Source organism: Octopus bimaculoides, chromosome 16 (genome assembly GCF_046866305.1).
Source record: "Octopus bimaculoides isolate indiv1 chromosome 16, ASM4686630v1, whole genome shotgun sequence".
Lineage (NCBI taxonomy): Eukaryota > Metazoa > Mollusca > Cephalopoda > Octopoda > Octopodidae > Octopus > Octopus bimaculoides.
Genome location: NC_142943.1, coordinates 8463812 through 8478235, shown reverse-complemented (window position 1 = coordinate 8478235; position 14424 = coordinate 8463812). Strand labels below are relative to the sequence as shown.

Sequence of the window (14424 nt, the reverse complement as noted above, 5' to 3'; positions counted from 1 at the left end):
ATGTGGCTGACCCCGAGGGGTGGATGTTACTGTTGCTTTTAGCCCCAGGAGGACATCTCTTCCAGCTGGCTATCGACACACATCTGTGTCCTGTCTGTATTTGCCAAGGGAAGTTATCTTTCCCATCTTGATCTACGATACGTACGTACTCGAGTTTCAGGGTTATTTCCCTTCTTCAGCGTACGACAATCGCCGACCTTCGATGCAAAAGATAATTCTTGGCAAATATATATAACTTTTTCCAGTGAAATTATTCACTGATATCGAAAAAGTGAAAACAAGCAATGTTAAATCTTTGAACGAGGTATTAACAGTAACTGCACGATAAAGTGAAGTATATTTGCCACTTAAATGTGGCTGACCCCGGGGGTGGATGTTACTGTTGCTTTTAGCCTCAGGAGGACATCTCCTCCAGCTGGCTATCGACACACATCTGTGTCCTGTCTGTATTTGCCAAGGGAAGTTATCTTCTGAAACTCGAGTACGTACATATCGTAGATCAAGATGGGAAAGATAACTTCCCTTGGCAAATACAGACAGGACACAGATTCCATAAACCGGCCTTCCCCAGTTTTAAAATATACACTGCTCCACATCCTAGAGCGTGCTTCTTCTCCGGATATATGTAGAGATGTGCGTATATATATATATATATATATATATATATATATATATAACGTTTCGAGCCTATGCTCTTCCACAGAAAGGAACAAGGAAAGAAACAAGGAGAGAAAAAAAAGGAGTGGAAGAGCGTAGACTCGAAATGTTAGAGACTTTTTCAATTCCCGAGCGTTATACTAGTACATCTATTTGTTTTCTACACCACCTGATGCATATTATTTGTCCAACACTGCAATGGTACGGGCATGAAATAATCGGCTTTTTACTGAAAATATTGTGAAACTGTCAAAATTGTATCGTATACAGGAAGAATTGTCAACATTTACCTCACGTGTGACTGAATATTGAAAAAAGTAAATTAGTACTTTATTCAATATTGTAAAACTCAATATTGACTCCCCAGAATGAATTGCAATTTTGCCACAATGGTAAGAAGTGTTACTTGCTCTATCTGATGCAAAAGAATTAAAGTGCGTAGATCTGCGTAGAGCGAAGTTATCCGGGATAATATTCTTATCCAGCTATACAAACTGTGACGAAGATTTCTAATATTTGCTCGCCCAGCAGCAAGTTGAAACAAAAATAGTCGTCATGACCTCATTTTACGATATTTAATCAGTAGTAAGTAGTTTATTCAATATTGTAAAACTCAGTATTTACTCCCCAGAATGAATTGGGATTTCTATTTTGCCACAATGGTATGCAGCGTTGCTTGACCTATCTGATGTAAAAGAATTAAAGTGCGTAGATCAGCGTAGAGCGAAGTTATCCGGGATAATATTCTTTTATCTTCATAGCTATACTGACTTTGACGAAGATCGTTCACCCAGTTGTTGTAATAAGTAAAAATAGTGCCTTCAAAATTTTTCCCAGTCATTTTAGCATATTACCTCAATAATTTACGAATGGTCGGAGATTTCTGGAACCTACGGTAAATCCTTTAACACAACCGATTGGAACCGACATTTTGTGTGAAAATGCCAATTGCGGTGTTGATAGAGTGTGTCATTGTACTTACACCTTAAACCTGAAAGCTGATGATACTGTCCAAATTGTAATGACAAGCTTAGGGAGAGGGAATAGTGATTCGCACCCCATGCACCTGCATGGGCATTCATTTTATGTTGTTAAGATGGGATTTCCGAAATACAATGAAACATCGGCTAAAGGTAGATAATTTCTCAAGAATGAGTTTGTTTTCACATCATTTAACGATATTTTATGGAGAAGTAAGTAATATATTCCATGAAAAAAAAAGTCGATATTATTTTCCCGCGGTGACATAGGATGTTTATTTTTTCACCATTGTGTGAGGCGTTACTTTATCTAATACAAAAGGATTGAAGTGGGTAGATCTGCATAGAGAAAAGTTATTGTACATAACATGCTTTAATACAGCCATATTGCTTGCAATGAATAATGTTTCTATGCCCGCCTAGAACATATTTGAAATAAAAATGGTCTATGCAAAGGTGTTTTCATAGTCACTTAGTCATTTTTCGTAAGTACGACATTAAAAAATAGAAAAAATTTTGGATCTTTTTTAAAACGGGGGCCACATTTTTCATTAACGAAACACTTTGAAACTTGGAACACTGGCAGAATGTGTCATATAAAACATCTTTTTCTCTTAGTCTTCTTAAAAAAAAAAGAAATCCATAAGTTATTCCATGTGAAAGTTGTCGTATTTCTGTAATTTCAACCAATCACTGACGTCCATTCAGCCGATATACATTAAGTGCCGACTACATAAACAAACGATTCTGAAACAATTAACCCTAACCCTAACCCTAACCCTAGGGTTAGGGTTAGGGTTAAAGCAAATTTAAAATGAAAAAAGCAAATAAAACGAAGGTATGGAGATTAAATACGCTTTACATCGCTTAATCAGCCAAAGGAGTAAATGTAAACAACTGAATACTTGTCAGTGATTGGTTTGAAATTATCGAAATAAGACAATTTTTTACATGAAATAAATTCGAATACAAAAATATTTTTCTGTTCGAAAAAACAAAATAGATAAATATACGAAGTTTGAAAGTCTTTCCGTACCAAAAACACTACGTAAAACATTAATGAAAAATGTGGCCCCCGTTTTAAAAAAGATCCAAAATCTTAAGAATGTGTATTCAATCGAATGTACGCGGTTAATGGCTCGGTCATATTACTGGCTTTTGTGCTATAATACGTTAATCCAACGCGTTGGAAGTTTCATATAACTTTGCTTATGAGTCATACCCTGCCGTACATCGATCATTATAATCATTGACATACGTTGCTCCCATATCTGACAAAAAATTCAAAACTTTTTAAAAAATTAACTCGATAAATAAGTTTGACGTGTTTAACAGGCAAATCTACCATTGTGCTATGTTTGGATTTTTCATGATTTTTTTCAAGCAATGGTTTCTTGCGTTTAGAAAATCTTTATAAAAACATGAAAAAACCATTAACAAAGAAAAAAATGGAGCAGATGGGCGAAAAGGACGCAAGTTGCAGGCAGAAGAATCTAAGAAGTTGAGCAAAGTCTTCATGTCCCTCTTTGTAAAACATGCTGATAGTTCTTCAACACCTACCAAGAGGTCGCCTGGAGTTCAACCGCGCATTTTATTGTCCAATACTGCTTTGTGTAATAGCCCACGTCAAACAGCCGCAAATGGGTCGGATGGGTTAGGTCTTTAAATTGGGTGGGTGGCGCAAATTTTGGCTTTGCCCTGGGCGCCATTTACCCTAGCTACACACCGCTGCATTGTTATGATCAGCCATTACTATGATTGACCGTTGACTGAACACTATTCAATTTTTTTTCTCCGTGTTTTTCTCCTTGTCTCCGTATTCTTTCTGTTGAAGAGCGTAGCTCGAAACGTCAAAGACTTTCCGTATTCCCGAGCGTCATACTAATACATACTTTTGTTATTTACACCACCTGTCCTCGTCTGTTGTTGTTTTTTCGTATATTCTCCCATATATATTTATATATATGTATGTATATATATATATATATATATATATATATATATATATATATATATATATAAAAACATACATATATATATTTATATATATGCATACATACATACATATATATATACTACATACATATATATATTTAAACATTCCAACGTCTTTGTCTTTATTTATTATCTAGTGTGTTAAACGACTATAAAGGAGATGACACTGTTGTTTCCGGTAGATTGAACAATTTCATAGAGGTGAAACAGCTTGCATTGTTTGATTAATGTTTCGGAAATATCTCTTGACTGTATGACACTCTAAATTTAGAAGGTTGCTATCTTTATTTACCAATATTCTAAGTAGTAAATGTTTTTATGAAACACCAGACATTTGGTTCCATATGCAATCACGGCACAGCCACTAGGCTGCATATCTAACTTACCTATGTATTGTCAATCACTGCAATATTCTGTAAGGTAAGCATGACAAGTACTATAAAACGAAAGAGTTAGAACCTGATCACGTATTCAAACTGTCCTTGTTAACAGATATACTAGTATCCTCTTGACCACACTGTGACACACAGTCACACGTACTGGATGAATTACTTCAACCGGTGTTTCTGGTTTGACAGACATGCTTGAGATATTCCCGGCGTTAAGTTCTGAGGGTAGTTTACTTTGTCACCAACTGTTGAAAAGGGCGTCTTGTAAACTATTAAGTACAGACAGACAGGTGACCGTAACCAGCAGTTGTCCAAAAATTCCTGATAGGAAGGTGTTCCTACAGAAACGTCCAACTAACCAAAACAATATTGATTTCCCTGTCGTCTACCTGTAACACAAAGTTTTCTCTTCATTTCTTCTCTTTAACTTGTTTGTATCCTTCGGTCTTTAAAACCTATAAACATTTCATGATTTATTAGATAGTCCTTGATGATTTTATTGTTTCTTATAATTATATTTTATGATTTCAGATCTCTGCACACACTGGTTCAACAATGGTTCACTTCAACGTAATTGTATTCCTCCTGGGTCTCTTATCACCATTAGTTTATTCTCATGGTTGTCGTATGGAAGACGACGAGTGTGAGTTTAAGCTGGTAATTTCCTATCAATTAACGATGGTAGTCAATCATGCCTTGGTAAAACCCTACAATGGAAAACTCTACAAACATGACGTCACTAATTTTACGGGTGCTCAACCGATACCAACTGAGGAAGTTATTACAATGGATGGTTTCTCTGAGTCAGTGAAGGTGATTGCAGTTAATGGCACAGTTCCAGGACCAACAATAGAAGTTTATAAGGGACAAAGAGTCATCATTGAAGTAGAAAACGAATTATTTTCAGAAGGTACGACAGTACATTGGCACGGCATTCATCAAAAAGGAACACCTCATATGGATGGCGTGCCTTGGGTTACACAATGCCCTATTCTACCTGGTCAATCGTTCAGATATGAATTTAATATTACACAAACTGGAACTTATTGGTACCATTCTCATCTAGGGACACAGCGTAACATGGGACTATTTGGTGCTTTTATAATACACGAAAAAACACAACCTAAAATGAAAGAACATTTGATGTTAATAACAGAATACAATCATAACTGGGACGCCGATGTGAGTCTCATAAAACCACGTTTGGGATATTATTTTGATGGTAAAATGATTGGACGGACGAAATCTCTAGATGGAGCATTTTTTTCTCCTTTAAACGTCGATTCGGCGCTTGTGAATGGTCGGGGCCGTTATTATGATGAGTCAGGGAATCACAATGGGGCTCCCTTAGCTATCTTTGACGTAGAATCGGGAAAACATTATCGTTTTAGAGTGATCGCTGCAGGGGCTCTGTACCCGTTTGAAGTGTCTGTTGATGGTCACCAGATGACAGTCGTTGCCTCTGATGGTTATGAACTGAATCCAACACTTGTTGATTATTTTATCATCAACCCGGGCGAGAGATTTGACTTCACGCTACATACAAATAAGAATATCGGGAATTACTGGATCCGTGGAAAGACGCTACAAATACATAAAAACAATACATTTGAAGCAATTCTTCGATATAAAGGTGCACCGGACGAAGACCCCAACTCCACAGTTTCTGACTGCGTTCAACAGAAGAACTGCATCTTACTTAACTGTCCCTTTCTTTATTATCCTGAGAAAAGTAAGAAACGATGTTTACAATTCGATGACTTGGAGTCGGCTAGCTCAACTCAAGCACCCTCATTCCGGTCTGGAAAGTTTGAGGAATATTTTTTAAATTTTGCTTTTTTTGGTGTACCTGGAAACATGCATTCGTTTACGAATGGTCGGAGATTTCTGGAACCTACGGTAAATCCTTTAACACAACCGATTGGAACCGACATTTTGTGTGAAAATGCCAATTGCGGTGTTGATAGAGTGTGTCATTGTACTTACACCTTAAACCTGAAAGCTGATGATACTGTCCAAATTGTAATGACAAGCTTAGGGAGAGGGAATAGTGATTCGCACCCCATGCACCTGCATGGGCATTCATTTTATGTTGTTAAGATGGGATTTCCGAAATACAATGAAACATCGGGAAAAATTATAGCAAATACTAAAGATATTGATTGTAGAGGTGACCCGAAAAAGAATTATTGTAACGATGCGACTTGGTCAAACAGCAACTGGGAGGGAGACAATATCCCCGGAATAAAGTTAGACAAGGCTCCTCTAAAGGATACAATTATGGTCCCTAAAGGTGGATACGTTGTAGTGAGAATAGTTGCAGACAACCCTGGATTATGGTTGATGCACTGCCATATTGAATTACACAGTATGGATGGAATGGCTCTTGTTTTTAACGAATCTTTCGCTCGTTTACCAGAAATACCGGACAACTTGCCTAAGTGTCACAGCTTCAAGAAAGGAGTTTATAACAAAAGAGACGATATTGGAAAAGATGACGACAAACATAAAAATTATAATGGCGGTAAGGAATGTTTTTTACTTGTTCTATCTTTTCTTACGAGTTTCAGCTCTTACTTTACATATATATATATTCATCACAGATTTGCTGATGTTTTTAAGAGTGCAGGACATACGGACTATCCTAAAACGGTTGATGGGGGTGAGAACAGTGCTGTTCTTGTGAACGAGATGTATTGTAACATGTTGCATGTTTCAAAAGAGCGGGAGAGATGCCTAAAGAGAACGAGAGGAAGAGAGACAGAGAGAGAGGGAGGTAGAGAGGAGGGAGAGTGAAGGAGGGAAGGATGGAGGGATGGAGGGAGAGAGAGAGAGAGAGAGAGAGAGAGATGTGAAGAAATATTTTCTATGGCATTCAGAGCTAGCACTGAAAGTTTTGCCTGTGTAGACAATGCGATCGAAAATAGGAAAATTAAGCAATGGTTATATTTGCATATTTTGAGAAGAGTTAGTGCTCTTTTATCAGCACCACATCCAATCCATCTACTATCCACGAACGCATTGTTTTTACGACCTCTAAGTTTAGCTGTGTAACACTGTTGGAGAGCCCAGTTTATATATTAAACACATTCCTGGCAACTGGTACGTAAATATTGATTGCTAGCAAGAACACAGTATTCCACCCTGCCAATGTAATAAACTACCAACCGCAAATCAGTGTTGCTCTTACAAGACCACGTATTGCCCGAGTCAGTAAAGGAAAGATTATCGCTCTAAATATGGAAGTTTAGTTTCATCGTTCTTACTTTCCTGACGTTGTTCCCTCTGACTATCATCTTTGCAAATCGTTGCAACATTATCTATAGGTTAAACAGTTTATTAATTAGGAAGAGTTAAAAAATGATACCGCGTCTTTCTTTACTTCGAGTCCTGATTAATTTTACACTGAGGATCAACAGTTTGCCAAACAGATGCGATTACTTCCCACTTTGCGTAACCCCTGGCCTCTAAATACCTAATCCACAAGAACGCAGCTATTGCAGACAATGCCAAATCCAATATCCTAATAGCGGACTCATCACCGAGTGATGAATGTGTCCCGCATGTTCGACTCAACAGAATTGGAAAGTTACATACAACATTTCAACCGCCGCATGCGATTCTCTGGTTACAGCCAAAGGGACAGGATTATAGTGTACAAAGGAGCCAGGGCTAAGTACAAGGCCATCATAGCGATAGATGTAAATGAGATTTACTCGCTAGACAGGAGTGAATCTGGGAACAGTGAAGAAAGGATAAAGAAGAAGGTAGATAAGGCCAACTCATGATATGACAACAAAAAATGCCAGAGTGTCATATTCGTTGATGCCACCCCTGGTGCCGAACTAGTATATCTTTTTAGAAAAGCGTTAGATAAGATAAATCTACGGGTTAACGTAGTAGAAAGGCCAGGAACCCCCATAAAATCCCTGATCCGTAGAACATATCCATTTGATAGGTTTCCATGTACGAAGAACAACTGTGTAATTTGTTAGATGAATTCACAGGTTAGCCTTAAGATTAGGAATGTTGTCTATAGCTTACCATGTACTGAAGGACAACACACATTGGAGAGACGGCAAGTAGCATAGGGGAGCGGATAGGTATACACTGGCGGGAAATCAAAGAGGAGTAAAGTGCGTCAGTGCTCTACCAAGGTGCTCAATTAGAACACAGAAGCTCGGTTAATAACATAGAGGTTAAGGTATTATCCACGCATAGAACAGACATGACACTTAGACAAATTACAGAAGCCACACACATCGTAATAGAGAGACCGAGCCTCAAGAGAAGGCACAAATGGAACAATAACACTCCCTATTACTACACTACGCAGCACGACGACTAAAGATAGAGGGAGGAAAAAGACAGAAATGCAAACAATATAATACACAAACCCATATATATATATATATACACATACACAAGAGACACACATACACATATTTATGATGAAATATAAGAAATAAAGATAAGTAAATAAATGAAAGAAAGGCTATATAACGGACACGGATACAAACAATATAGTAGGCAAAGTCACACACACACACACACAGACACACACACACACACACACACACACACACACACACACACACACACACACACAAACCACACATACAAGTAGACAGACACGCGTAATATACGCACGCATGCACACGCACACACGCACAGATACAGACGCAAGCGTATGCGCAGATAAGAATACACACCATAGAAAGACAGAATGAACTAATGAGAACAGGATGGAAGAGTCATGGAATGGAAGAGTCGCTGAAGAGGTCACAGGTGTGTTACGAAAGATTTCCAGGCAATGGACATACGATAAAATAAGTACAATAATATACATATGGAGGACAAATATGTAGTGTGCGTGTGTTTATTTGGCATGAAAAATATGACCATCCCGAAATATAACAATATCAAGTAAGTAGATCATTGTATTCTTGTTGTTATGGTAAATGTGTCGATTCCTGTTTCTAATATTTCAAGATTGAAATGAGCGAGGTTTAGTTATTTTACATCCATTACGCCCACATTGTTGTTGTAGCTGTCGTGGTGGTTGTGGTTGCGGTGGTGGTGGTGGTGGTGGTGGTTGTATTTGTTAGTGTTGCCCATCTCTCTCTCCCATCTCTCTCTCCCTCTCTCTCTCTCTGATTGTATATGTCTGAATGTATGTGTACACACATATGCACACACATATTCACATTTCGGATGTGTTTCCAGGTTGTGCCGATGCATGATGTTCACTCGTTCATGCATGCACAGTTTGCTAGCACCGTCGAATTTACAACTAGAATATCATACCGATGAAGGAAATGGAGTGTTATCGTTCCTAATCCAGGAATGCGTCTATGATTAACTTCGACTGGTTAGTTTTCATTGTTTTTCTTCTTGTTTTGCCTTTGTGAGTTACAAGTAATGCTATCTGTTGGAGTCTCAGCTTTTTAGCTGCTATTTCTGAACTTCGGTATGTGGTGAAGCAACTATTTGCTGATCCCTTAATTATGTTTATAAATGTATAAGAACTTTTAAATAAGTTCTCCACCGATAATGGTGTTTACATACCAAAGGGCTTGGTAAAATTATTAATTATTAATTTATTAATAAATTAATAAATTGATAAACTTTTACCCTTTTAATTGTAATAATTATTCACTCCCTGATAGTAAACCGCAAATTTTCTGCGGTATTGCTTGTGACGCACATGGTAATTTCTTGAGGAGGAATAGTGGACTGGCTGGCCTATGTGGGTTCGGATGTGTTTCCAGGTTGTGCCGATGCATGATGTTCACTCGTTCATGCATGCACAGTTTGCTAGCACCGTCAAATTTATAACTAGAATATCATACCGATGAAGGAAATGGAGTGTTATCGCTCCTAATCCAGAAACGCGTCTATGATTAACTTCGACTGGTTAGTTTTCATCGTTTTTCTTCTTGTCTTGCCTTTGTGAGTTACAAGTAATGCTATCTGTTGGAATCTCAGCTTTTTAGCTACTATCTCTGAACTTCGGTATGTGGTGAAGCAACTATTTGCTGATCCCTTAATTATGTTTATATATATATATATATATATATATATATATACACATATACATAAATATACATACATACATATATATATATATATATATATATATATATATATATATATATATATATATATATATATATATTTATATATATATATATATACACATATATATATATATATATATATATATATATATATATATATATATATATATATATATATATATATATATATATATATATATATATATATATATATATATATATATGTATGTATGTATGTATGTATATGGCTAGTTTCTTTCAGTTTCCGTCAACTAAAACCACTCGTAAGCACTTGTGAGCCTGAGGCTATTGTAGAAGGCACTTGCCCCAGGTGCCACGAAGTGGGACTGAACTTGGAACCATGTGCTAGGGAATCAAGCTTCTAACCACACAGCCACGCCTGCGCCTATATGTATGTATATGTATATATATATATATATATATATATATATATATATATATATATATATATATATATATATATATATATATATATATATATATATATGTATATATATGTATATATATATATATATATATATATATATATATATATATATATATATATATATATATATATATATATATATATATATATATATATATATCTTTACGTGTGTGTCTTTGTATTTGTGTTTATCCCCGACTACCGCTTGACAACCGGACCTGGTGGGCTTACGTTCAAGTCCGGCTAATGTGACCGATAGCATAAGTACCAGGCTTTGAAAGGAAAAAGTACTAGGGTCGATTCATTCGAGTAAAAAAATATTCAGTGCAGTGCCCCAGCATGGCCGTAGTCTAGTGACTGAAACAAGTGAAAAATTAAAGATAAAAGACCGTACATATACGTCTATATTTGGTGAGTGAAGCTTCTTACATGCAAAATAGAACTGCTACATGTGTACGATGTAGAAAAAGAGAAAAAGCTAGAAGTAAATGCCAAAAGAACTAATCAATAAATACAGTAATCACTCGCCATATCACGATTCACTTATCACGCCCTCAGTACAGTAATCACTCATTATATCACCGTTCACTTATCGCGCCCTCAGTACAGTAATCACTCCCCATATCATGGTTCACCTATCACGCCCTCAGTACAGTAATGTTTCATTATTGCGCCCTCAATACAGTAATGTCTCGCCATATCGCGGTTCAGCTATCGCACCCCCAGTACAATAATGTCTCGCAATATCGCGGTTCACCTATCACGCCATCAGTACAGTAATGTCTCGCCATATCGTGGTTCACCTATCACGCCCTCAGTACAGTAATCACTCGCCATATCGCGGGTTTCTGCGGCCGGTAAGTATTTATATTTTCTTAGATTTTAATTATTTCTTTAGTAAAATAAGCATTTTCACGCTTAAAAATGAATAAATTGATGGATAAAAATACAGTACAGTACTGCATTATATAACACATTAATTAAAATATATTACAAGAAAATGTGTCGTGAACCGTAGATGAGTAAACAAAGAATCGCATATACCGTATGGAAAACGAAACTCGAGAGGCGAGTGTGGTATTGTTTTGCATTTATAATAAAATAAATATATACAAATTATACAGGGTGTTCACAAAGTTTGGGTACATGGGGATTAACACATACTTTAAGAAATTATTGCTTCTTATATTTAATTGTTTATGTTATGATTTTATTTACTCCATGCACCCACATGGGCATTGACACATACTTTAAGAAATTATTATTTCTTATATTTAATTGTTTATGTTATGATTTTATTTACTCCATGTGCCCACATGGGGATTAACACATACTTAAGAAATTATTATTTCTTATATATAATTGTTTATGTTATGATTTTATTTACCCCATGTGCCCACATGGGGATTAACACATACTTTAAGAAATTATTATTTCTTATATTTAATTGTTTATGTTATGATTTTATTTACTCCATGTGCCCACATGGGGATTAACACATACTTTAAGAAATTATTATTTCTTATATTTAATTGTTTATGTTATGATTTTATTTACTCCATGTACCCAGACCTTGTGGACACCCTGTAGAAAGGATTTAAAAAAATATTGAGTACGGCGGGATTTGGGGGTGTAACACTTGCGATAGCGAGGGATGACGTAATATGTGAGCAAGTTGCTGTCTATATATCTACCTAATGAACTCCATATTGTTTTTTCTTTATCATTGCAGATATAACCGACCCAACAGTAAAAGTGGCACTCGGAGTTCTAATCGGAATTGTCTGCGTCCTGGTTATTCTTGTTATTGTTCTTGTTTATGTTTTGATTGGTGTGCTGAAACAGAAGAAATGACATTCGAAAACCTCTTGAAAGCAACACGTCTGAAGATAGAAGTGAAGGAAAGTTCAGTGGCATGGTAGTGGTAGTGGTCGCGGTGGTGATAGTTACGAGGGATGGGAGGATTGTTTAATGCAATAGTGCTTTTAGTGGTGGCTGCGCTGGTGGGGGGGGGGTGATGGTGTCGGTGGTTGTTGTTTGTGTTGTGTGGGGAGGAGTGTTAATGCTGGAGGAGGAGGTGAAATAACATAGAATACATTATGGTTTATGCAATGCTTAGTCCAAGTGTTCGAGTGGGGTTTGGTAACTAATGCATGAAGGATGTAGCTGTTGGTGTACATATAGCACAGGTATATAATGACTTGTAGGCACACGGCATTTCGTTATGCAACCATGATATACAACGAAGTGCATTAAACGTTTTCATAAGACAATAGCGTGTACTTCTGTGTTAGCAGTGCACTTAAATCCCGTGTTAAGGTCATCTCTACAGATTTGCTAGAGAAATTATAACCAACACTGATTATTTTGTTACGACGTTTTGTATCCGAGATTCCAGATGTAAACAAACAGTGAAATCGAGGACGAAAAGATAGTTAATGAGCGTATATACCATAAAGAGCGTATAAACTGATGTTGTTTCGATGTTTCCTTTCCGATGCGCCAGATGTGACCAACAGTAAGATCTAGGATGAAAAAATGTATAATGGGCGTATATACTATATTTCGGGAGTTTTTGCACTTTCATCAGCACCCATCTTACACATTAATCATCCATGAACTCATTGCTTAAATAACCACGAAATACAGCTGTGTAACGTTACTGGATATACCAGTTTACTCATTAAACACACTTCTGGAAAGTTGGTGTGCAAATATTAATGACTTGTAGGCGCACGGTATTTCGTTATGCTACCACAAAATACTATAAGTATATTAAACGTTTTTATAAGTCAATACCGTGGACTACTGTGTTAGCAGTTGGAATGCGCTTAATAGGCAAATTGGTGTATTCAATATCGTTATATCGCTATATGTAGTGGTTATATAAGCAATGAATTCGTGGATGGTTAATGGGTTAGATGGGTGCACACGAAGGAGCAAAACTCCCGAAATATGGCATATACGCCCATTATACAATTTTTCTTCCTCGATCTTACTGTTGATTACATCTGGCGTATCGGAAAGGAAACGTCGTAACAAGATCAGTGCTGGCTCTAACTTCTATCGAAGATCTATAGAGATGACATTAACACAGGATTTCAGAACATTGCTAGTACAGTAGTACATGGTATTGAATAATACAATCGTTTAATATACTTTGTAATAATCGCATAACGAAATATTATGTCCCTATACATCATTAATACACGCACATACATACGCACACAGACTATATTGTTTTTTAAATTGCTAAATTATTACTTTTAATTAAGTTCATCGTAGGAGCTGCTTAACTATATTATCAATTTTCCAGTAGCTTTTAAAGGTAGGCTATGTTTGCATGGGCTTTAAACCAATTCTATTTACTAGCGGGACCCGTGAATATTTCACGGAATTAATAGTAAATTTATTGGGTTATTCCTGAAAACTTTATCGAAAAATCCTGAAAGCGTAACCTGTGGTGTGTCTGTATCAAAAGATAGTCGCTCATCTGCTATTCATTGGAAAGTGAAGGAAATTGGAATAAGATGATTATTTAATGCACTTTTTATATATATATATTATATGCTTTATATGCCCAATTTCATAGACTTAATACACAACTCTCATAAAATAAACACTCACTCCTATTTGTCTATTTTTCCCATAAAGAGAAAAAAGTGTAGAAATTGTCAAAGTACAAAGATCTCGAAGTTGAAGTATTCAAAATGTGGGGAATGACAGTGAAAACAATAATAAGTAGAGCATTGGGCATCATATAAAAACATAAATACGTAGAAGCTATACTTGGATCCTCAACACTATACACTATCTAAAAATAGCCCTGCTAGAAACAGCCCACATACCACGCAAAACACCATCAATTCAATAAG

The 14424-nt window shown here is 36.4% G+C and overlaps 1 protein-coding gene across 1 annotated transcript in view; it reads left to right on the top strand.

Moving 5' to 3' along the window:
- The window catches only part of LOC106882155 (uncharacterized), a 16948-nt gene extending 2779 nt beyond the window's left edge, over window positions 1-14169 (top strand). The window contains exons 2-3 of the mRNA XM_014932727.3: window positions 4553-6545; window positions 12282-14169. Coding sequence (XP_014788213.1) covers window positions 4577-6545; window positions 12282-12403 — 2091 coding nt within the window. The 5' untranslated portion in view covers window positions 4553-4576 and the 3' untranslated portion in view covers window positions 12404-14169. The remainder of the gene's footprint in view (window positions 1-4552; window positions 6546-12281) is intronic.
- The last annotated feature ends 255 nt before the right edge of the window (window positions 14170-14424 follow it).